The sequence below is a fragment of the Micropterus dolomieu genome, linkage group LG20, assembly GCF_021292245.1.
Source record: "Micropterus dolomieu isolate WLL.071019.BEF.003 ecotype Adirondacks linkage group LG20, ASM2129224v1, whole genome shotgun sequence".
Classification (NCBI taxonomy): Eukaryota; Metazoa; Chordata; class Actinopteri; order Centrarchiformes; family Centrarchidae; genus Micropterus; species Micropterus dolomieu.
In genome coordinates, this window is record NC_060169.1 from 19295153 (window position 1) to 19321067 (window position 25915).

At 41.8% G+C, this 25915-nt stretch overlaps 2 protein-coding genes and 1 long non-coding RNA gene across 6 annotated transcripts in view; 2 read left to right on the forward strand and 1 right to left on the reverse strand.

The window, feature by feature from the left end:
* Positions 1-2102, forward strand: part of marveld3 (MARVEL domain containing 3) — a 6467-nt gene extending 4365 nt beyond the window's left edge. For both annotated transcript variants that reach the window (XM_046033310.1, XM_046033311.1), the window contains exon 4: positions 1207-2102. In XM_046033310.1, coding sequence (XP_045889266.1) covers positions 1207-1817 — 611 coding nt within the window. In that variant the 3' untranslated portion in view covers positions 1818-2102. The remainder of the gene's footprint in view (positions 1-1206) is intronic.
* A 949-nt stretch (positions 2103-3051) lies between these two features.
* Positions 3052-25915, reverse strand: part of phlpp2 (PH domain and leucine rich repeat protein phosphatase 2) — a 51572-nt gene continuing 28708 nt past the window's right edge. For all 3 annotated transcript variants that reach the window (XM_046033304.1, XM_046033303.1, XM_046033305.1), the window contains 13 exons: positions 17929-18075; positions 17117-17347; positions 14677-14879; positions 14471-14531; positions 13546-13641; positions 12689-12844; positions 11428-11628; positions 10851-11013; positions 10629-10759; positions 10291-10404; positions 9508-9702; positions 9163-9394; positions 3052-9020 (listed from right to left, as the gene is read on the reverse strand). In XM_046033304.1, coding sequence (XP_045889260.1) covers positions 7734-9020; positions 9163-9394; positions 9508-9702; positions 10291-10404; positions 10629-10759; positions 10851-11013; positions 11428-11628; positions 12689-12844; positions 13546-13641; positions 14471-14531; positions 14677-14879; positions 17117-17347; positions 17929-18075 — 3217 coding nt within the window. In that variant the 3' untranslated portion in view covers positions 3052-7733. The remainder of the gene's footprint in view (positions 9021-9162; positions 9395-9507; positions 9703-10290; positions 10405-10628; positions 10760-10850; positions 11014-11427; positions 11629-12688; positions 12845-13545; positions 13642-14470; positions 14532-14676; positions 14880-17116; positions 17348-17928; positions 18076-25915) is intronic.
* The window catches only part of LOC123959341, a 10017-nt gene continuing 6153 nt past the window's right edge, over positions 22052-25915 (forward strand). Inside the window, exon 1 of the long non-coding RNA XR_006822272.1 lies at positions 22052-22162. This is a non-coding gene — a long non-coding RNA (uncharacterized LOC123959341). The remainder of the gene's footprint in view (positions 22163-25915) is intronic.

Sequence of the window (25915 nt, forward strand, 5' to 3'; positions counted from 1 at the left end):
TAGCCCATCTCAGCCTTGTGCAGATCAACAATCTTGTCCCTGATGTCCGTAGAAAGCTCTTTGGTCTTGCCCATGGTGGTGATGTTGGATGCTGGTTGTTTGGGTGTTGACAGGTGTCTTTTATACAGGTAACAAGGTGAGGCAGATGTATTTGATGTAGATAATTGGTTGGGATTGGGGCTGTGTCTTAAAGAAAGACTAACTGGCTTGTAGGAGCCAGAATACTTGCTGTTTGGTAGGGGGTCATATACTTGTTTTTCCTCATCAGATGGTTATCAATTTTTATAAATTCATATGATGTGATTTTCTGGAATTTTCTTTGGGATTCTGTCTTTCACTGTTAGAATGTACATATGATTAAAATTGTAGATTGTTGCATTCTTTGTAAGTGGGCAAACCTGCAAAATCAGCAAGGGGTCAAATACTTATTTCCCCCACTGTACAAGGGCGTCACTTTGTGTTGAAAAGTGGTGGGGATATAAGTGCTCTGATTAGGGGCATGATTATACACTTGGGTCACGAGACGTGATGATGCACGAGACGATGCAAGAGAAGAAGATTTTTAACACTATTTTGAAGAAATATGAAATTCTAAAATATATGAGCGGGGGTCCTCCCCCTGAAAATTTCAGCATGAAAAACTTAATTTCCTGCATTCTGGAGACATGTTCTTCCCCACGTTATGGTGGAAATGTCTTTTTTTATATAAAGGGAAACAAAAAAGTCAGCTGGCAGGTGACAGCTCATAAAAATAAAAATATAACTCAGCAGCTTGCTGGTTTTTCATTTTAAGTTACTTTTTTTGGACAATGCACATTATTTAAATTGCATTGCATGTTTTGGTATTGTGCAAATAAACCTTTCTCAAAGCATTTTCACATTTCTTGCCACAAGCTTATTTTTCAGAACATTTTTAACAAATGCTTTCAAAAAGTGATGGGGGACAAAAACAGCCTTTTCAAAATGTGGTGGGGACAAGTCCCCAGCGTCCCCAGTGCACATGAAACCTATGATAATATAGGACAAAGTAAAGCAGCAAATCCACTCACCAGAGAAGCTGCGACCAGCTATTATTTGGCTTTTTTTTTTTGCTTGAAAGTAAGTAAACATTTTTGTCGATCATCAACAGAGTAAATTAACTCGTCGTTCCAGACTTACTGCTTAGCCTATATACATTCATGTCAGTGTCTGTCCTGTGTCCTTCAGGTCTCTGCCAGTTTATGGAGTTGTTTGTGAATCTGCTGATTATCATCTGTGCCGGAGTGCCATACAGTAACAATGAGGGTTACCGTGACCTGGCCAGCCTTGGAGGGATCTACTATTATCAATTCGGTGGAGCCAATACCTTCACTGCAGCCGATGCAGACAGGGTGAAGGAGCTGGACCGGCTGTTCAATCAGCTCAAGCGGCCTCCGTACGCCTACACCATGGCATGCGGGGGGGTTTTAATGATCTACGCCTGTGCCATGCTTGCCCTGGGGGTTTTCAGAGTGCCTTTCCGCTGGCCCCCTGTGCTTCTGGGGGAGGCCCTGCTAAACCTCCTGATCGGCCTGGGCTACATCCCTGCGCTGGCCTTCTACTTTATTAAGCTGCAGGAAACGTACAGCAACCCCATCTGCGCGGAGAGAGAGGCGATGTACAAGAGCAAAGGGCACAAGGGCTTCGATTGCCAGCTCAACGGTGCAGATATCGCAGGAGGTCTCTTCGGGGTGCTGGGGGTGTTTGCATTCATCTTTGGCGCGGTGTTAGCTGTCAGAGCTTTCAGGTCAGTGCGGGAGCTAAAGACGCAAAGGACAAACGAGGACAATAACTTGTAAACTGGGTTTCCTCATTGACATAGCCTATTTGAACAAATGTGGGATTTAGTGGAAATCTGAGTGACAAGCAAACATGGGAAGAGTTTTTTTTTTCCCCCATATTAGGTGTAATTGTGTATGCACTCATGTAGTATGTGATCTGTGAATCATCTTTTGGTCCGCTTTAAGAAGTTTAAGCTGTATTTGTAGAATTTGTTTTTATTCGTACTACTGTTCTATGCCACTGTATTCTGTTACATTTATTTTCTAAATGTGTAGATGGCCTATAATAAATGACTCATGGTATATAAATTGTTTTATTACTCATTTTTTGTTAATGTCCCAAAAAAAGTTTTCTTTAATTAAAAGGCAGATAGAGAAGCAGTTTGATTGCCAGAAAAACACCTAGATGCTATTTGTTCATTCTTTCTTTAAGAGTCAGTTATGTAGCAGAGACAAACAGCAATTTGCAGCAAAGAATATCAGCCACTGACAGAATGAGGTTGTCTGATATGTTACCCAGGTACAGTCCCTAGGGATTTAATAGGCCGAGATCTTTTAATGTCAAATCATTTGTGTTCCCAGACCTAAACTAATGTGCATTCCTAAGATCTCAGCTCTGTCAGACTGAAGCTCAGTTGTACTGTAATAGACTGATTTGAATCTTTCTTAAAACAAAATGTCTGACTTTGTTCCTCCCTAAAAGTCTTTGATACCAGGAGTTTTGTTACATTTAAGCTTGTTTTGTTTTTTTAATCATCCCTTATATAAAGTTTAGGATGTCATTCTGAGTTGCACCAATAGATGGCAGATCTACTGTGTTCAGCACATAATTTGATTGTAAATATGTCCACAGTAGTGTTCTGTGTTTCTTCTGATTCATTTGACTGACTGTTGGGTAGTTTATTTTATAACAAAACATTATATTTTATAAACTCTACATATTTTTGTTTTGTGTGTATAAGGCTTAATTGTAAAGTAGCTGCTAAAAAGTACTATATTTGCCTTTGAAATGTAGTGGAGTAGAAGTAGAAAGTAGCATGAAAAGAAAATACTCAAGTAAAGTACAGTACTTGAGTAAATGTACTTAGTTACTGTCCACCTCCGCATTATAGTAATTACAAGATTTTAGAATTAATGACAAAATATAATTGTATAATAATACAATTTTATCTTATATTGATTAAAAAAAAAAAATTTATTGTCATGAAATCATCATAAAAACGTTGAGTAAAATGGACGCCGGACCAAAGAATTCACAGTAAAAAGTTTTATTGCTACTTGGCTTAAAGTTAATTTAAAAACAGCTTGTCTGCTCAAAACTAATGATAGCAGCATTTCAAATAAAATAACGACCATCTTCCACTCTCAAAAGTTCAAGGGAGTACGATTCTGTCTGATACACAGCAAAAGTGCTCATTGTTAGTCCTATTCCTAAATAATAAATCTTTTAATTGTTAAACATAAAACAAAATTTTAGCAGTAATCTGCATGCTAGAATATAAACTTAAAAATGTTAGATATGCTCCATTTTGTACAAATAAATCACATTTTGTATGTACTCTATGCTTTTATGTTGATTTATATTTAGGGCATGCTTTCAACATTAACTAGTTATAACAGTACCTTCAAATAAAGTACCATAATGAGTGTTCTGTAGAATCCCAATCACTTAAATTTAGTAAATGGAGAGGGAAATATAAATTTGCGTGAAACAATGAAGTACAAAAATAAACATCAGCTTCTTGGCATCGAGAAAAAAATATTCAAGCATTTCTAGAAAATAATGTACAGAAAGGAATTGTGAGATTAAACAATGGCTACTTTGGTCACATGTTAAACAACTGGAGCATCTTCCATCAGATTCATTCACCATAATCACGCAGAATGACAGTCAATCCATTATTCACACAGGCATGCATACACTTACTGTACGTGTGCACTTAAGCTTCATTTTACATACACGCACAAACACAGACATTTTGCAACACAGTTGTACAGGGAGCTTGTTAAGTTGTGCAGAGAGGAAATGATCCCTTACAGTTAATAAATGAGTCAGCAGTTTGAAACAAAAACCCTGACAGTGTAGCCTACTCAAATGCACATACCCTCTATTTTCGGTGCACAAAGGGGATTATAAGCATTATACTATTGGAACCCCTCCACTAAAGAATTAAAGGGAATATTTTAAGTCAACTCACTGTACCCTGTGCTCCCACCTGTATCTGCGCATAACGTCGGCATATGTACATGCACACCGATTAGTCTACGGATGGACCATTATTCAAATATTCTTTATATTGGAAATGTATATTTGACAGGACAAGAGGTGAATATATGGCACCAACCAGGAGACGAACAGAATGACATGTGCGATGAGTGTACATCTGTATAAAAAGACTGACCAAGGTGGTTCTGAAGAGCACTAAATGTAGCAGCGCAATGCAGTGGGACCAAAATAAATTTACACTGCAAATAAGCCAAAGGAAGGGACATACTCAGAGAATAATACAAGAGCAATGCAACTTACACACATACGCGCGCACAATCCCAATAACATACATCATACATCAGTCAATATTAATTTTCAGACAAGTTGAGAAATATGATTGTTTTAGTTTTAGGTGAAAATTAAGCTCTGATAGGCATGTATATATAGTTGACACTTTGCATATTTGTATGAGCGAATTCCGAACACCTGTTGTGAACACCACCGCTTTTCATTTCTCCTCTCCGAACTTGCTTAATAGTTAAGTCTTCCAACTTGTTTCAGACGTGTACCTATGTTAATCACAATCATAATCTGTGGCAAGTACACCTGCAGTGCCTATCTATGTTTCACTGCCATCAGTCCAGTTGCCTGACACCCCGTGTGGATTGTGACAGTAGAGATTTGGCCACAGTCAGAACCAGTCCCTGGTTGTTTGGCATCTCGGACACAACACAATGTCTGATCAATAAAGTGACACATATCCTTAGCCTCGTCATAAAATATGGTACCCCATTCTTAATTTTATAAAAAAAATCCTCAACTTAAGTTGAAATCAGTGTCTGAATTCTGAAAAGGAATAATAAGGACAATATCAGCTCTTATCTACCCTTTTCAATACATGTCATTATTATTGAGGGATTTCAAAAATCCTTTTCAGGTGTGCCAGACAGTTAGGAATCAATCAATCAATGTTTCAACCAAATATTGCATATAAATAATGGAAAACACAATAACTATTGTCTAATTTTCTGCCCGAAGGGGGCCCAATAAGTTATATTTTTATAGAGTGAGAGTAATGTTGGCAGCTAGTGTTAGTTAAGAAGTATATTATGCCGTTTGTGGTACTGATGTTGAAAATCTAAATATCAGTCAAGACATTCTGAAAACTTCGGATTTAATTGAAAGCAAAAAAAATTTAAATAAGAAATGTTTGTCATATTAAAAACACATAAGTAATTGTGGTAAATGAATAGTCATTATGTCATTTTACATTTGTCATAATTTCTGTTTGCTATGTATTCTTCGACAAGAGGTGGTATGTTAGGCTGAGGGAAGCTGCAATAATCCCAGCTGACTAAATTGATCAGTATCTCATATATTAAACTCAAATATACATAACTCTGAATATCACTATTTTCTATGTACAAAGTGCTTTTAACAGTGTTTATTTCTTTCAAGAGACAAAAACTTGCAAATAACAAGAAAGGATTCAGACTCACACGTCAATTAAGGCTTCACCACTGACTTATCACTCATTCCTGTGGAGCAGAGAAAGGATAGAGGGGCTGCTGTGATAAACAACACCCCCAGAGCTATAGACCTCAGTCACAAAGAGAACATGAGTGGGATGAAACAAAGGGCCTCTCCTTTCAAAAATACTGTGTAGTGTTACTTTAAGGCTAAAAGGGAACACTGAAAGGTCCAGCTATGCAACAGCTGTGGAATGGCAGAACTGCACCACTACCAACTTGGAGTGGCAACCAAAAATATACATCTACTGTAGTAATCACTGATATGAGCAATTACCCAACTTTGGCCTTCTTAGAAACCACAGCAACACCAGCAGAGCTGCTTTCTCTTTTGGCACAAGGTGGAAAGGTTCGGGAATGGGCAAACTGAGGCTTCCAGGGCTGCATAATATTTACCTGATAATTCAAAAAATGATGTCATTTTTGAAAACGTACTTTCAGCTGAGATAAATATGATTTGATTCTACAAATGAACGGATGATAGTAACTGCTGAAGCACTGTATGTGACTTAATGGGGGAAAATTATTGCAGTACATATACTGCTGCTGCACTGATAGTAATATTTTATATTAACTGTGTGAGCCAAATTCTAAAGAAGCATTGCCCCCTGATCAGGATATAGCATGTAGGCAATATGTGTTGAAAAAGAGAACTATATCAAATTATAGCAAGACATAATTTGTTTCTATGTCCCAAATTTCTGCGCGTACTTATAGAACTGTGGCTTCTGCCCCAAAACTTTGTGACATCTTGTGTAAACAGACCAGAAAATAGGATTTCGGTTGTGTTTATACTGGGCCAAAACAACACACCCTGAAAACCATCTGGATGTGTGGGTAGTGCACTAGAGAGCTGAAAAAATATTTGCTAAGATGTAAAAGATGTCAATAACTGAATATGCCTGCAGGGACATGAATGGATGTTTACAAATTAGCAGCCTCCAAAGTTTGGACATACTAAAATATACGTTCTTAGTACCAGTGGAGGTATTTCATAACATACAGTACATACAAATACTGTATCTATCCTTCATTTCTTGACAGTACACCGTATGATGAATTCACTTTTGTGCCTTTACTGGTTTGTTCAAATGACAATGATATCGGAACATCCTGGTGCCTCCAGTCCACTTTGCATTGACCATAAAACTGAATTTTGAATTTAAATTAAATTTTTATTTTCCTACGTAATTTTTAAGGAGATCATTTGATCATGGACCGTTATATGTATTTCTGAATTCTACAACACACCCGCTCTGTACAGTTAAATGACTAATATTGTTTTTGACAGCTATTCAAAATGCATTGCTCTAAATAGCAACACTCTTCAATCTTGATTTCAGCAGCTGAAGCTCACCATGTCGGTTGGCTGCTTGTTGTGAGTGTGTACTATACTGTATAGAATTAATTTAGCCTATATAGAAGACTCCATATATATTGTGTGGGAATGTTAAAAATAAAACCCAACTATAATGTTTCTGGCAATGTAAATGCAGTTAGTTTGTCTTCAAATCTTCTAGTCCTGTGTGTCTTACAAGCATTTATACTGTCTGATTTCCTTCGTAAGCCACAGGAAGAGGAGGAGAGCAGACGCTGTGCCAATGCTGGTCTCTTAGAGACACTGTCCCTCCTCCAGATTTAACTAACAAGCTCACATCTCCAAACACAGCCTATATGTGGGGGAGCTCAAGGCTGAGTTGTCTGCAGTAGGCACTTTTTCAAGTTTCAGTCACAGGGCTTCTCTCCAGGACCTGAGAGACCATGGAGCCCCTGAAGAGGAGATTTGATCTCACTGAACACTTTCTTGCACGCACCCTCAAGATTTCTTGCTTTCCAATTAAAGGGAAATGTTGCTGACATGTTTAAACATGAGGTATCCCATTTCTAGATAGGCTTGTTTTGGTCGATGATAGCCAGCCATCCTTTTTACAATGTCATGTTATGAAGTGCGATCTTGGTCGCCCCTAATTTCTTGGATATTCAGACCATGCACAGAAACCATTTTTTTTACCTCAATGTAATGCCGCAGCATCACTTAGTGACTATCAAGGTCCACAGGTTTGTCTTGTTCTCACAAAAGATGAGAATGGCAACTTGAGTTGGAATATCCCACGTGTCAGAAAAATCTCCTCTTCTTTCCTAGAATGGCACAATCACAGAAATTGCAGTCACATGGCGCTGTGCTGTGTCCCCCCTCTAGAGGGCGGTATCGTAGACTTCCTGCTGTAGGATGGGAACAGGGCCTGGACCTGGGATCAGTTTGGAGGCAAATGCTGGGGGGTGTGGATGATCCCACACAGGGTCTTTTAAGGAAGGGGGTATTGATGGTAAGGAGGGGCCTGAGACTAGGGGGCTCTGGCCTCTTAGCTGCTCCCTGACTTCCTGCTCCAGACTAGGAGGCACAATGAGCTGGTCCTCGGGGTCCTGCTGTGCTGGGGCGGTGAAGTAGCCAGACTTCTTCTTAGGGGCCTCCAATGCCACCTCAATGAGATTGTGACTGTCCTCAGGGGCTACCACAGAGCCATTGGACAACTTCTTCCCAAACAGGCTGGATGTGGAAGGAGACTTCTTCAGGTCAGCAATCTCTCTCCCACACACAGCCAGCAGGCAGCCGTTTGTAGCAGAAACCACCACACTGTTCTGTCTGCGCATTTTGCCATTGGGATAATCAGAGCCTCGCTTTTCAAAGTCCATATCTTTGGGGCTCTCAGGGGCCCCTGACCGTAGTTGAAAAGCACAGCAGTGAATATCTACCTCCACTTCTAACTTGCTGCCATTGGAGATAACACCCTCAAGTGGAGCTTCATCATCACTGTCCAAGCCGTTGTCAGACTGGTTACTCGAGAACGTAGCACAAGAGGGCTGCCGCTGGAACAGGCCTGGATGGGTTCCTGCCACAGCTGAGACCGGCACCATGATCCCACACAGTGTAGTAGCAGGGTGTAGGCTACACCTTCTCTCTGGGCGGGATGCATGGCCAGAGGACGGGTGCTCGTCTGAAGCGGTGGACCCCGCCTCGCTGCCCACCTCTGAGGCCGACGCCTCGCTGTTGAACTCAGAGACAATACCACTGCTGGATGAAAGGGTGGCTTGGTCACTTGGGCCGGGGGTCACGGTAACAGGCACAGGGGTGGGAGGGGGACCCCTTGGTTCAGTGGTGGAGACTGGTGGCTCACAGGTACAGCTGTCCTCACCTATATGCAGGGCCACCACCACAGCCTCGATGTTGTCCTTACAACCATAACTTTGGGCGAGTGAACACAGCTTCTTGGCAGCAGCGCGAGGATCCCGCACGGCCTGCACAGTGCACACTGCCTCTTGGTAGGAGACACGTTCAAACAGCGCTCGATTCCCAAGGATCAAGAACTCATCCCGAGAACAGAGTGGCTCAGTGTGCACCCAGGGCTTTGGAAGTACAGAGGGAGACAGATAAGAGCAGCCCAGCAGGCGGGAGCAGCATGTCACTCCACTCACTTTGTTATCCTATAAAACAGATATACCATTAGTATTGTAGATGAGTAAATAGCTTCATAATATATACACCTATGAATATCAAGTTGCACATTAACACTAGATCAAAAGTTCTACTTAACTTAATACATGGCTCTAGTTTAAAAATAGTTACCTCAGTAATAATAGCTTTACTGAGTTTAACTCGCTCCATCTCCTCAGTGCAGTTCTCCAAGCTGTAAACTTTAGAGAGAGGTACAGGTCGGCCGTCCCGGCACAACACTGCCTGGCAGGTGCCCACATTGGCCACAGTGAGGCTGAAGTAGCCTCCTGGATCTGAAGGCTCATGGTGAATATAACACAGCAAGGCAGAAGCACCCAGTTTCTGGCCAGCCATACCTAATTTCCTGTTCCACACAAAAACAAATAAAGCTTGAAGTCATTGGTCAAGCCTACAAATCTACAGAAACACGGTATTATAAAGTATTAATAAAAACTAACCTTTAAAAATCAGTCTTACCTGTGTGAAGTGAGGAACGTGTTGCACATATACACACTGTCAATACTGGAGTGCTGCAGTTCCTCGCACAGCACATCTCCCATGGTGCACTGCAGCAGCCGTGGCACTTCCTCATTGCGGTCTCCATCAAAGATGCCATAACATGCTTCCACGCTGTCTCCAAACCGGTCTACAGCCAGCACCGACACACACAACCTGTCCCCATCAATAAATCGGCATTAAGAAACAGATGACTCAGCGCCCCCCAATAAACCTCATACATACATCAGCATGCGACACTGCAGGTCCAGGTCAAGGTAAACAGCAAGGGCTATGAGCTGATAAAAGACACTGCTGTGTGGGCCCCTGTAGTGGCCATGACCTACATGTTTTAAATCCAATAAAATTATTAAGCCCCACCGAACCAGCTACTCTTAAAAAGGGTCATTTGATTGCCTCGAAGCCAGTGCTAGACGTCTGCCAATGATTCAGATGCGGACTCAGTGGTAGACACCTTCTCAGTGCAGCAACATCCAAACAAACAGATATACAGTATATCCAATGCACCAAAACAAGATTCAAAGAGTGAGTATGTGCTTGACAGCAGAGGACACAAGGTAACACTGGGAACCTTAAACAGACTAAAAAGACTGGCAGAGGGAAGACACTGAATGAGTACTCAAGAGTTTAGGTAAAACAGATCTGTTTACACAATTTGAATAGATACTGTCTGAAGTTGAGGAAAATTAAGCTCTTTATTTTCACAAACAAAGAAAACACACAGAAACACAAAGCAGTACTCACTTGTTCCTTTGGCCGCTCATTTCAGAGTAACCGTGGTTCCATGGAGTGGAGGCACTCAGTGAGTCTCCTGCTGTCGTGGTGGACTTCTGGTCTAATTTCAGGGTGGTGATGTGACTAAAAAAGGAGAAGAAATGTAGTAGAAGGCATTGTGGAAGAAGATATATACTGTATTTACACGCACCATTTCCTGACACTACTAGGCACACAGTATAGTGTATGTTTCACATATAAGAATGATTCCATATCCCTCCAGTATGTGTCCAGAGAACTACTGAATCTAAAGCCAAAGTGTTGGTGCTTATACAGTATTTTAAACTTGTCTGGGTTTTGTAACTCACCTGAAGAGGTTGAGGGTTTTGTGTTCCAGCATCAGGCTGCTGTTGCCAGTCAGGTCCAGCTCTTGCAGAGTGGCAGGTAGCGAGTCAGGCAGCAGGATCTCAGTCAGCTCATTACAGCTTAGATCTACAAGCTACAAACGTTCAAAACACACATGAGCTGACACAAGCTGAACATAATCATACATACACTGGTCATGCAAATAGAACCAGAACAGGTCTGACCTTGATCTCAGGGAGGTTGAGGATCTCTGGGAAGACAGTAATGTGGTTGGAGTGTGCTATGAGGGTGTGCAGTCTCTTACAGCTGGACACAGTGGAGGGGATCGTCTTTAGCTTGTTGCCACTTAGATTTAGCTCCTCCAGCATTTCCAGCTTACTCAGCTTACTGAAGAGACACAAACATGACAATGACAAAATCCAGTGAGCTGAACAAGTAGAATACTTACATTATAAATATTATTAACTTGTAGGATATAGCCTATGTAAATAGCCTCATAGATAATGGATCTTAACAATTATACGATAGCAATTATCAAAAATATACAGAAAATGAATGATGCTTAACAGAAGGTAGAAACACAAAAGCAGAAAATAGATGTGCTGGAGTAACTCAATGGAAGACAGGATGATTAAAGGATAAAAGCTACAACAATAAAAAGAGGACAAAACAATAACAGTTAAAATGAGGGGGCACACTATAAAAGTGGGATTTATAATAAAAAGATGAAAAATTATAAGCCATTACAATGACTTGCAAATAAAAAAAACACTGACTAACATAAAAGCCAAGGTAACACACCTGGCAGGGAAGGAGAGCAACTGGTTGTAGGCGATGTGAAGGACCCGCAGGTTCTGGTGTCCAACCAAAAGAGCTCCGCAATTCTCATTCAGGTTGTTCCGCGTCAAGTAGAGCTCCTGGACTGTGCTGAGGCTCTCCTCTGATGGGCTGCTGGGAGGAATACTTTCCAGGGCATTGGCTGACACATTTAAGTATTTTAGGCTTTGAGGGAAGACAAATAAAAAAACAAGCGATACATTAGTTTAAAAAAGTGTATGCCAGTATCCTGCCCATTCCGTCACAACCATAATTATAATGGGTGATTACTGATGTCCAAAATACTGAATAAAGTATATTGGACTCCTCCTGGGGTTAGCAACAGGGGTATAGGGCATACAGTAATGTTAGTGCACAGATAAATGTAGACAGTTGAGGTGTGGGTTTAAGGTTTAAGGTTTCTAGTTTTTAGGCTTATGGGGGCTTCCTTCATCTCCATCCTTATTCTTATTGTACTAAAGAGGATACTTCTAAACACGGGCCGTTAATTTATCCCTGAAAGAGGAGCATTGATTTACATACTGTTAAACCTGCACAGGGGAGGAGGAACAGTAATTTGAGCTCCAGTGGTTCTGTAATTGGTATGGTTAAGTCATTGTCTGTGTGTCTCACATACTGAACAGTAATAAAACCTGTCCTTCTGACCCATGATGGAGTGAACCTTGTCAAACAAAATTGTTTTAAAATGGAGCCAGTCATTGTTAAGGTGCAATGATATCTCTGCAGCCCACAAACATCGCAAGGCTGTTGACATCTTACTGGCCTTGTGTCTACACAAACATGAATATGTGAAAAAAGACTTAGTTTCTACAGCATATAGTTTCCATCACTCCTGAGTGTTTTTAATGTTTTCTCCTGTAGGCTGTGCAGCTCTTAGACAATACATCAGGAAACCCATCATGCACACAGCAGTCACTGCCATTACATCTCAGCATTAGAGACAGCAAAGTACATTAGAGCATTTGCACTGCTAATGGGTGTTAAGTGATTTACCACACAGGAAATAGGAGGGCAGATGAATCTCCAGTGACAGCCTGAATTGATCTTGACCAAAATTCCTACATACAATCAATACTTCCCAAAAACAGTGAGCTGTGATACAATAACTGTTAACTTCAAGTGAACAGGGAACACGCTGCAGGTTAACGTTTCAAAGCAGAGGAACCAGCTGGACTCAGGTAATAGCATACATGACCTGTAGAGGAAAGGGGGTTGGGAGACTCACTTTAAGGCCTTGTAAAACAGACTCTCAGGGAGCTCGGCTAGCTTGTTGTGCTGGAGGTCTAGGGCTTCCAGAGGGATGTGGTCAAGTAGGTCAGGCACTCTCTGCAAACGATTGTTCCCCGCCAGCAGCTTTCTCAAACTCAAGCTGTTGAGCAGTCTGTCGGAGGCCAGATGAGACGTTAGAGAGCCAGATTATGACAAGAAAAAAAAGAAGACACTACTAAAAAGGCAAAGAACTAAAGAACAATGTCTCCCCATGCGGACGTAACTACTTATGAAGTTAGGGGGAGGGGGGTGGTGGGGTGTCAGGAATGACCCATGCTTACTAATTCATCAATGACCTTTTCAGCTTGGCTGACTAAACAGACGAGCACAGCAGCTTTTTATTCTCTCCTGAAACCATCACAGAAGTCCTAAGTGGGTACGGTGGAGGGAGGAATATTATCTCATTTGCAAAAGCTTTTCTGATGTCTCATTCAAATGCAAATGTCTGTGTTGAGGACTGGCAGTGAATGAAGGTAACTCTGAGCCAAGCACTATAGGATGGCCATATTTTACAGTTGCAACTGGAAGACACAGTAGAGACAGACTGATACCAGCTGCTATTTGTGCTTTGCTCTTTCCATGGTTCCAATACCATAAAAAATTCTTTAGATGGACATAATGAAAATCAATGTGGCAAATAGAGTGAGCAGTTGAAAAGCATGACCATGTGTAATGTGACACCTGATCTTCTTATTCTAGACAGGATAGCCATCTGATTATTACACCAGGTTGAATACATTCAAATTATATAACATAAAACATAACATTTCAGCAGTAAAGGTTCAGGATTAGTGACAGAATATGGCAGGTAACCTGGACGGAAGCTCAGACAAGAGGTTGTGCGTGACGTCCAGCATCTCAATTTTTCTGCAGTCACACACCCAGTCCGGAAGGTACTCCAAAAGGTTCCTGTCTCAACACACACAGACACACACATAGAAAGACACACACACAAACACTCAAACTGAGCAGAGTTGGCTTTTTGCTTTTAATAGTACACATGAGTAAACAGTTTTGAAATCGTAATCGGCCGAACTAATATCCTCCCGAGTTACATAAGCATGCAAATGGTTTCTGTCTACATTCTAATGAAAACAGTCATTTTCTGCAGTCAGCACTGGAGGTTGACTAGAGAAATTACATTTTACAGATGTTTCTTAAACTGGCAGGTGGTTCAGACATATCAGGATGTTTACTGTGCATAATTGGACATACAGCTGGCAGGTTGCGAACATGCGTTACAAAAGTTAGTAAAATATTACATATAGGTTAAACAGGTTTGTGAGGTTCACTACTTTAAAATTGTGTGTTTTCTTAATTCTCAATCATTAATTTATTGATGCAACCTGAAAGGAAAGACAGGTTTCCATGCAGGCAAAGTCAATGCCGCATTAAAAAGGACATTTTATAATGACAAATAACAGGTGATACCAATTTCTGTGGAATCTAAACCCTTTGTGCATACTCGAGAAAAAACTGAAGAAATATCGCAGACTACAAGACGAACACAATAACTGCAAATACAGTGAAGCTTCACTGGGTAGATTCCACAGAGTGTGTGCTTTAAGGTTGTTGGGTATTTATTATTCAATTAATTCGTATTCAAATCCATGTACACCTCAGATAGATTAATGAACATTAAAATGAATGCACTATTTTTAGACATCAGAGCCTTCTCTGTTCAAAAATCTATGAATACACAGACCATAGCCGCTTCTTATTCCCAGCCAGAACTCACTGTGATAGGTCCATGTGTGTCAGCTGGTTAGGGACTGGATAGATGTTGACTGTTGTAAGGCCTGTGGATAGATAACAGCAGCAATCAGCAGTTACACATCTGGACCGTTTATATGTGTGTTTATAAGATGAATGAATCACTAGGGATAAAGGCCTGAACATACAGACAAACAGCCAGTGAGGCAATAATAGCTCTGTTTGACTCACGGTTGCTGCTGGCATGAAGCATGCGCAGTGTGAAACCGCTGAGCGTGAGTGTCCCCAGCTGGTTGCGCTGACAGTGCAGAGTCTCCAGGTTGCAGACGGAGCTCAGGTCTAGTGAGTCCAAGCGATTGTCCCGTAAGTCCAGCTGCGTCACCTGGCTCACTGCCTCTAGATTCTTACTTTTTACCCAGTGCAGCCCATTCAATCTGCATTTAACAGGGAATACAAGAGATGAAATATCATTGGTTAGTCCTACTGGAGCAGAGGAGAAAGTATTGGGTGGAGCATTAAGGTGACATCAAATAAAACACAGTAGTAGTGTGGTATTTAGGGTTGTTGCAAAATATTCCAGCAGTGGCTATTTTTATTTACATAACGTCACAACTACTGTGGAATATGGAAATTAATAACTGTAGTAAACATAGGTCCTCAACAAGAGCAATAAGATGGTAATTTCCTTAAGTTATATTAAGATTCATGTGGAAACAACCATCCGTACATCCATTGTCTTCTGCTTATCCAGGGTCGGGCTGTGGTATGGCAGGCTAAGCAGGGTATTTCAGACATCCCTCTCCCTCCCCTTTCCAGCTCCTCCTGGGGGATCTCAAGGCATTCCCACTCCAGAGGAGATATATAATCCCTTCAGCGACTTCTGGTTGTACCCTAGGTTTTTGCCTCACAGTTGGACTTTCCCGGAAGAGGCATCCTAATCAGATGCCCGAACCACCTTAACTGGTTCCTTTCGATGTGAAGGAGCCACTCTACAGAGGAAACTCATTTTGGCTTCTGCTTGTATCCACACTCTCACTCTTTGGGTTACTACCAAGAGCTCATAACCATAGGTGAGGGTTGGAACATAAATCGACAGGTAAATTGAAAGCTTTGCCTTCTGGCTCAGCTCCCTCTTCACCAACGGTGCGGTATGATGTCAGCATTGCTGACAACTGGTCGGTGCCTCCTTTCCTGCACCCTGGAATAAACTTTCCTGGGGAGGCTGAGCAGTGTAAAACCCTGATAATTGGAACACACCTTCTGCAGTGTTTCCCACATATAGACATATATTTGGTGATCCATTTTAGCATTTTGCAGCAAAACACAGAGATAAATGTTATTTGGCATTACATTACCAGACGCGGACACTGTGGATATTTTACAAGCACAGACCAGGTAAAGCAAAAGTGAAGAGTGTCATTCGGTACCACATTGGGTTTGATTGTTTCGATAGGCTACATCATTATCAAGCCTCCTCCACATGCAGCGCACCTGCTGCTGTGAAAACGGAATCGCAAGGATGCAAAATCCAAAAGAAGAGTTCTGTGTCATTTTGGCAACTTTATAAAATATACTGCTGATGGAGAAAGTCAACAGAGCAGCCACATACAGGGAGAGTGAGACAGAAAGAGGCGGGGCAAGCAGGTGTGTCTGCAGTATGAGACCAGAGGTGTGGGTGTGTGTGTGTCAGGAAAAGAGAACTGAAGGGAAAACCAAGGTTCATTTTAGACAGTGACATATATCAATCCCTCAGGATTTATTAAAAATCCAACACTGGCATCCAAGATATTGTGTTTGTTGGATGAATCACTGTCTCTCTTTGTTTCACCGGAGACGACCTCTATTTACTTTTCTGTCTGCCCATATTTGGCATCCCCCAGGTGGTCAACAAAAAGTAGAAAATTTCTGAGTTAATGACTGTCAGGTAAGGCACTGTGCTGAGATCCAGGCTCTCCCTGATCCCTCCATCCTGTTAATAAACAACAACTCCATTTTTATGAGACCCGCCTGGCCGCTAACCCGCCAAGGTTTGCACCTTGACCTCAAAAATACAGTCTGCCGCTGACAAACCGCAACTTAACTCCCAAGGTTGAATAATTAGCTGGCTGTGGGTGAAGCAGTGGTTGCTTGTTTGATCCTCAGACTGTTAAAAAAAGTCAATGAGTAGAGGTTTCCCATCCCTCATTACCCACAGAGGCCCACTCGAACAAGACACTTAGCTCCCAGCTGTTCCTGTGGAGCTGCTAAGAGGCCAACAAATATGCACAACTGTCATTCTAGGCAGCTCCCAAGTGTGAATGTAAGTGTGAAGCTGGACAAAACAGAAAAAAACATTTGTGCTCAGTAAACCTGGCATCTATAAATAAATATTTAATAAAAAGGTGAATCTTAGAGGAGTGGTGAGGAAAGGACTAATGGCTGAGATTCAGACTAGTGCATGTATCAGGATATTTATCTTTCTGTCAATGCCAAAAGAGAGAAAAACTTTATAGATAGACAGCTGTGCGGGGATATTCTCCATCTGCCCTGGTATTCACTGAGTGATTGACATTGTTTTTACATTGCATTACATATTGCATTTTATATATTGATCCAACAAAGACAGAAGAAAGGGAAGAGACTAAAGAAGTGCGGAGGCTGAGAGCTGTGTATCCCCTGGCTGGCCTCTTACCGGAGGTCAATGTTTTTCAGGTGGCTCATTCTGGCCAGAGTACACAACTCCAGACTCTCCATTCTGTTCCCAGCCATGGCCAGCTTGTCCACTGCACTCAATCTCTCCAGCACTGCAGGGATGTGAGAGAAGTTGTTGAAGGAGAGCCCTAGGCTGTTGAGCTGGGACAGACCACCCAGCTCTTCAGGCACGGAGCTGAGGTGGTTTCCATCCAAAGACAGCGTCTGCAAGCTACAAGATGGAGAGGAGAAAACATGTTTTGCTTCCACTTACTTCAAAGAGTTGTAACAATATCTGCTTGTGTCCATTTGTAGGTTCATAGTCAGTGTTTACTGAGCAGCATCCTACATTAAGCAGGTCTACAAGATGAAAATACCCTCATTATAAGCTTGCTGACTTAATCTGATTGCATAACAAAATATTAAAATGACTCCATTAAGACTTCAATCCAGATTTTATGAGAACATTAATTATGTGTACACCAAAAAAACACAGTGACAATACACAGACATCACATTTCATAAACAAATGACAATAAATAATGATCTTATATATATTGACAATATCACCATCAGCTGGACAAAAGTACAAAATGCATGTGTATAGTTTTCATTGTTGTTTCTCTAAAATATCTACCTAAAAATCCACTGAAAATAGCTTTCTGAAATGTGTTGAGGTGTAGGACATATTTAAGAAAAACACACAGAATTTTGTGTGTACTGTTCATGCATATCGGAACTTATGTAATTAGGTACTGTGTGTAATGTACTCTATGTATGCAGTGTATGTATATTTGTGTCATTGTGTCACACCTTTGAAGGTTGCCTATCTGTACAGGGACGGTGTGGAGACTATTACAGGAGAGGTTGAGTTCAGTCAGGGTGAAGATCTCACACACACATTCAGGGAACACACCCAGACGGTTGTGAGACAAGTTCAGGCTTTTCAGCTGAGAAAACCTAAAGAAAGAGAGAACAGAATAGAGGAGCTTTAAAAGAAATATACAAAAACTAAAATATTCCACCTTTTTACAGTGGCTCCGAGGGCGAATACATTATGGACATTATGTTATACTGTCCACTCACTATAAATGTTCATGCTACTCCAGCACTTCCATTGTGTTTCCATAGCCTACTGTTATTTACGGTGGCTCCGAAGGCTCAGTGAGGGATACTTTTTTGAGGACTATAAATTATTTTTTGAGGACTACTTTGCGTTCACTCGCAATACTTTTGCATTCCCTCGCAATACTTTGCGTTCCCTCGCAATACTTTTGCGTTCCCTCGCAATACTTTTGCATTCCCTCGCAATACTTTGCGTTCCCTCGCAATATGTTTTGCGTTCCCTCACAATACTTTTGTATTCCCTCGCAATACTTTTGCGTTACCTCGCAATACTTTTGCATTCCCTCGCAATACTTTTGCGTTCCCTCGCAATACTTTTGCGTTCCCTCGCAATACTTTTGCGTTAACTCGCACTACTTTTGCGTTACCTCAAAATACTTTTGCGTTACCTCGCAATACTTTTGCATTCCCTCGCAATACTTTTCTTCTTCCGTTAGCCTACTTCCGAGCCATAGCTGTGTATGCTCAGCTGCTCTCAGCGCAACACTCCAGCTTATTGAATTTTACTTTGAACGGAGCATTTCCTATAATGATATAGTAGCCTACTACTGCTCAATAGGCATATTTATGTAGGCTTTAATCAAAAAGGACTAGGCACCACGGCGGGTGATCTTTCCAGAGGAGAGGGAAGACAGCCGGGATAGAGCCATGCTGGCCCAGCTTGGACGTAAGGCTGCTCCCATTAAATGTCTGGTCTGGAGGAAATGGGACTCATGCTGCCAAACACCGGGAAATCGAAGACTGTTAACATCTTTACAAAGACCTGCCCCATCAATGTCCTGGAGCATGCAGCAGGCACACCCTGTTCTGTCAGAGCGCAAGGCTCAGGCGAGATCAGAGGAGGCGGACTCTGTGTTTACATCGGTGATGATTGGTGCTTAAACAGTCAAAGCGCATGTTCCATCAATTTCATGTTAGAGCAAAAGACCAGGACTATTTGAGATTTCTCTGGTGGGACCATGGAGATCTTCAATCCCAGCCATCAGTTTATAGGATGAGAGTACACTTGTTTGGGGCAGCTTCGTTGCTTGGCTGTGCAAACTACAACCTCAAACACATTGCGGCTCAAGGACAGGGTCGGTTCAACGAACTATCCATCCGCTTCATCAAAAGAAATTTCTATGTGGATGATGGACTGACAAGTGTGTCAACAGTAGATGAAGCCATTCAGTTGGTCAGCGAAGCAAGAGAGATCTGCAGTACTGGCAAGCTTCGAATACACAAGTTCATTTCCAACCAGCAGGAGGTACTTGCTTCGATTCCCAAGGAAGAGTGCACTGAAACTGTAAGAAACCAAGACTGAGCCTTGAGTGTGCCGCAGATTGAGAGTGCGCTAGCTGTTAAGTGGTGTGTCACTTCAGATCATTACCAGTTCAGAGTGATTGTAAATGAACGGCCACTCTCTAGAAGATGAGTCTTATCGACAGTAGCCTCCATCTACGACCCACTTGGATTTGTGGCACCTTTCATTCTGGTCAGGAAGCAAATTCTGCAGAAAATGTGCCAAGACAAGAGTGGATGGGATGAACCACTATCGGAAGATCTTCAACCATGATGGGAGTCTTCGATCTTGGACCTACAGAACCTTGCTGATATTAAGATTAAGCAATGTTACCTACCAGAAGGTTTCAAAGAAGTCCAAGGATACGAACTCCATCACTTCTCAGATGCCAGTGTCACAGGGTATGGAGAGTGCACTTACCTGAGAGCAATCAGTGCATCAAGACAAAGTCACTGTTCTTTAGTCATGGGCAAGGCAAGAGTGGCCCCAACAAAGGTAACCACAGTGCCAAGACTTGAGCGGTCAGCAGCTGTTGTTGCTGTACGTACAAGTGACCTACTCAGAAAGGAGTTGGAAGTAGAAAGTATCCAGGAATACTTTTGGACGGACTCAAGGGTCGTCCTTGGATATGTCAACAATGACACTAGACGATTTCATGTATTTGTGGCGAACCACATTCAGCACATCAAAGAAAGTACCAATCCCAGTCAGTGGAGACACGTGACCTCTGAAAAAAATCCTGCAGACTCATACGATGTGTAAGAGCTTAAAGGTTTGGTATCAAGAACCAATGTAGCCACAAGTCTCGAAGAGAGAAAGGATGCAGAACTTACCATTATAGGCATTGTACAAAGGGCAAGCTTCTCTGAGGAAATCCAAAGTCTTCAACACAAGCTGGAGATAACAACCACAGATAAGGCCAACAGACTGCTCAGACTGAATCCTTTTGTGGATGAGCAAGGCATCCTCAGGGTGGGAGGTCGATTGGAGCATGCTGCTTTGCACCCACACATCAAGCATCCAGCAGTCTTGTCAAAGACAAGCCACATATCAAGGTTACTAATCAAGCACTATCATCAACAAGTGCAACACCAAGGGCGTGGCATAACAATGAATGAGCTGTGATCAAACGGTGTCTGGATAGTTGGCTGTAGTCATGCTGTGTCGTCCTACATCCACAAGTGTGTCAAGTGTAGAAAGTTCAGAAGGTGCACCGAAGAGCAAAAAATGGCAGACTTACCACATGAACGCATGGAGACAACTGCCCCCTTTTCTTATTGTGGTATGGACTGTTTTGGCCCGTTCTATGTCAAAGAGGGAAGACGGGAGCTAAAGCGCTATGGTCTGTTTACCTGTCTGTGCTCTCGTGTTGTGCACATAGAACAGCTTGATGATATGACCACTGACGCCTTTCTCAATGCTCTTCGTGCTTTCATTGCTCTTCGTGGAAATTTTCGACAACTTCGATCTGACCAGGGCACTAACTTTGCTGGTGCAAGACTGAGTTACTGGAAACTGTAAAGGAGATGGATCAAGGTCTAAAGCAACTGGGCTGTGAGTTTGTCCTGAACACTCCATCAGCAAGTCATATGGGTGGAGCCTGGGAAAGGCAAATCAGGACGATCAGAAGTGTGCTGACAGCCATTCTGGATAAGTCATCCCAAAGACTTGATTGTTCGTCCATGCGAACTTACCTTTATGAAGTCATGGCAATCATAAACAGCAGACCTTTAACAGCACACTTACTCAATGATCCAGCTGGGCCACAGCCTCTTACACCTAATCACATCTTGACAATGAAGTCTTCAATAGTCTTGCCACCACCTGGGCAGTTTGTGAAGGAAGACCTGTATCTTCATAAAAGTTGGCGTTGTGTGCAATATTTAGCCAACGAGTTCTGGTCTAGGTGGAAGAAGGAGTACCTGTTGAACTTGCAACAGACAAAAATGGCACAAGACACGTAGAAATGCAAGGAAGAATGATATAGTGATTGTGCAAGATGTCACTGCGCCACGAAATAAATGGAAGCTTACCAAGGTTACGGAGGTGTACCCTGGTGAAGATGGATGTGTGAAGAGGCAGCAATTGCTGATCAGTGACTCAGGACTAGATAACCAAGGAAAGCGACTCACCAAGCAAGTGTACCTGGAGAGACCTGCTTGAGGCTGAGTACCAGTACCTCTCCTTGCACCAGGTCTTGTAAATATTTTTTGTTAAATCCTACATTTAAGTTAATTAGAGAAATCACCAGTGATTTGGTGGGAGTGTAGCTGTCATCAGCTGGTTATACAGTTTAAGTTCAGTTCATAACGTCAATTTAATATAAGAATAATTTAAAACAACATTTTTATTTGGTAAGCTAAATATAATTAAGAACATACACGTAACAACAAAGTATGTCTAAAGAAACATGTAACGTATATTACAGCGGAACTAATATTCTTGTGTCACAGTGGGGTCGGGTCATTATTAGCGGCACTCTATTTGCATTAGAGGGAGAACCATACCGCCTGACCGATCCGACGGAGGATGATGTCTGTAGCTCCGTTGCTGTTTAGAGATGTTATGAAGATTTATTAAATAAAGAACATCAAGCTGGACGGTTCCTTTTACTCCCCTTGAGTTAATGCGGCCAATGAGGTATGCAAAGTTATTTGTAAGGTTTTACGTTGTGTTTATATTATTGGATAGGCAAACTACAGCTAATATTAGCCGAGTAGCATCGTCCATCTGAATGTCAAGTAACGTTGAGCTAATTATATGCAAGCTTAACAGCTTCTAGCTTGTTTTTTGTGTTTGTGAAAGATTTGTTTAATGATTATTCTCTATGAGAATGCTTTGTATTTTTTTAGACTCATTTTATGATGTGTATTTTATTTTGTCTGACAAAATGCTTGACGATGTGAATGTCCGAATAAATGCCTGTAACCAAAGGAACGCCTTGTGTTCGTGATTTAAACTGGAGGGGAGCTACATGGATGGACACTGTTTCCTACATGTCAGGCTTAATATGGAGGCTACATATCTCACATTATGCAATACTGTCCACTCACTATAAATGTTCAAGCTGCTATGGCACTTCCACACTGTTTTCATAGCCTACTGTTATTAGGCTGCTCCCGCGACTGGCTTATATTTCAGAAGCTTATTATTTAAGTAGCCATCAGAGCTCCGCTAATGTTAAGTAGCATACTGCTGATGCTGCTATTATTTAAATAGGCTAGAGATAGGCTATACAGGTGAACATACTTCAGATAGGGGTTGTACTATTAGGCTACGCACTTTATAATGCTCCAGCCCCGCCATTCTCACTCCCTGACAGTATACAGATCAGCTGTCTCGTCCAGTGCAATTTACTGTAAATTACCGTCGTTTCTGCGGGCCTGACTGATCCCGGCTGTCTTCCCTCTCCTCTGAAGCGACAACCCGCCGTGGTGCCTGGTACTTTTTGATTAAGTAGCCTACACAAATATATTGAGCAGTAGTAGGCTGCTATATAAACATAGTAAATGCTCCGTTCAAAGTAAAATTCAATAAGCTGAAGTATTGCGCTGAGAGCAGCTGAGCATACACAGCTATGGCTCGGAAGTAACGGAAAAAGAAAGGTATTGCGAGGGTACGCAAAACATATCGCGAGGTAACGCAAAAAGTATTGCGACGGGATGCAAAAGTATTGCCAGCGAACGCCTATAGTCCTCAAAACAAAATTCGTATTCCTCAAAAAGATATTCGTCACTGAGCCACCGTACATTTTCGACACCATATTTATTGTGACGTTTCCCTCATATCATGATAATAGATACAGTGATCTAGCACTGTACAAGCGAAAACCAACCAAATCTACGGCTGAAGGCTAAATTTTGTTGTTGCTTTCATATGGGTAACAGACGGCTACTGGTCCTGCACACTGTGATGTTGAGAAAGAGCAGTGAAAATATGGGAAGATTCAATGAGACAGACGAGCACCCGCATATTAGCTGACGTGCTACTGTGGTCCACATTTTCAGTGCACTTTCACGCCTGCACAGCTACTTGTTGCGCCTTAGGAGAATGTAGCGGACAAGGAATGTGAATAAAAAGAAGATATATGTTAAACTAACAGTTTTAATCATCTAGGGTGAACAGTGTGGAAATAGGATACTGTAGATTCGTTCCACACAAGTCCACTGTGGGAGTTTTGTACTGTTATTTGTGCTTCAGCCCTGCACCTTGTTATTAAGGCAGCTTTCAAAGCATGCATCCTCTTTCTAAATATACAAACATTAAATGGAGGGAGCACCAGAATGGAGAGGTGCAAGACACTAAATTGTAGATCATAGCAAGTACCAGAACAGATCATTATATCATGTAATGTATTTGGTTAACATAGTGCACACATAGGAAACCAATAATACCTGAGGCAGACAGAGCAACACTGCAACACGGGGGATGATGTGGATAATACGCATGCCTCTGGTGTGAGAGACCCGGGTTCAATTCCCAATGTGTCCCTGAGCAAGACACTTAACCCCTAGTTGCTCCAGAGGCTTGTGACCTCTGACATGGATGACACACAGGTGAAACCCACTCTGTTTCCACACATCTGGCATGAGAGAGGGCCCCATATGCTGTGAGATGAACTAGAGATGCAGCACATTGCGTGCTTACATCAAAAGCATCACAAAAAACATGTCATAGTATAACACTGAAGCAGCTGAGCAGCTGGGAAGTTGGTGACTATTATAGTGCAGTGTTTCCCCTATATGCATCCTGAATGCTGACGTAGCCTGCAGCTCTGTCCCGTACAGACTGATTAAATTATATTTCAATTTTCAGTCTGAAAAAGTAGTTTTGGAAAAGAAAGGACAGAGGTGACTAGAGGAGCTGAGGTTAGTAAAGCTAATTAGTGATGCAAATTAGTCCTTTTAAGCTAATGAGGAGACGTTTCTTTTTGGATTTTAATGTGCAAATAAAATGTACCTCAGAAGGGAGGAGGTTTCTCATGTTGCCTATTTTTTATATTAATGTCTACAGATAAATATCAGAAGCTGTAAAATGAAGACACAAAAGGCAAACAAGAACAGTCTATCTATAATGATTCCGAGGCCATATTAACAGGGTTTTCCTGCCGTTAAGGCTTAGGGGTGATGCCTAAAACATGCTGTGCCATCAATGTAAAATCAATGTGGAGCAACAGAACCAACCAAATTAGTTTCTCCAGATCTAAAGGTTGTAGTTCCTCCAGTAGACTGATGTTTGGGTGGCTGTTGGTCCTGCCCCCGCTGCTGAAAGAAATCCTAGAGGAAACACTGCTGCAGTCTTCAAGACCTCAGAAGTGCATGCTTACATTATTACTGCAGGGGCTTAAATATGCAGGGGCTTAAAAACAGAGGTCTGGAGAAATAATCATCGGAAAACATGGAATAATAAAGCAATTCTTCCCAGAATAAGAATGATAGTAACCAAAAGGTTTGTGTAATTAATCAGCTACTTCCAGGAGCATTTTCCTTCTTCCTGCAACAGTAAACAAATGTGGACCACTGCCAGGTGTCTGTCTCATGTCTGAATAAGGCCTGAGTCACTTTTCTGAAAAAGCCACGCCAATTTTACAAGTTGTACATAACTTTCAACACGGCACAAGTCTGAAGTAAACAGATTGATGGCTGCAACAGCACAATAGATAACTAAAATGCATTTCCTGTTCACCTTAACATTTCCAACCAGAGTATCATCTCATATGGTCAAAGAAAATAAAATCTGTTTAATAAACTATGAAACACAATGAATGAACTGATGCTGGAGTAGAACTACAGAATATGAAGCTACAGAAAAAATGCAGTAGTGACTCTCTGTTGTGAAACTTACACTCACCTAAAGGATTATTAGGAACACCATACTAATACTGTGTTTGACCCCCTTTCACCTTCAGAACTGCCTTAATTCTACGTGGCATTTATTCAACAAGGTGCTGAAAGCATTCTTTAGAAATGTTGGCCCATATTGATAGGATAGCATCTTGCAGTTGATGGAGATTTGTGGGATGCACATCCAGGGCACAAAGCTCCCGTTCCACCACATCCCAAAGATGCTCTATTGGGTTGAGATCTGGTGACTGTGGGGGCCATTTTAGTACAGTGAACTCATTGTCATGTTCAAGAAACCAATTTGAAATGATTCGAGCTTTGTGACATGGTGCATTATCCTGCTGGAAGTGGCCATCAGAGGATGGGTACATGGTGGCCATAAAGGGATGGACATGGTCAGAAACAATGCTCAGGTAGGCCGTGGCATTTAAACGATGCCCAATTGGCACTAAGGGGCCTAAAGTGTGCCAAGAAAACATCCCCCACACCATTACACCACCACCACCAGCAGCCTGCACAGTGGTAACAAGGCATGATGGATCCATGTTCT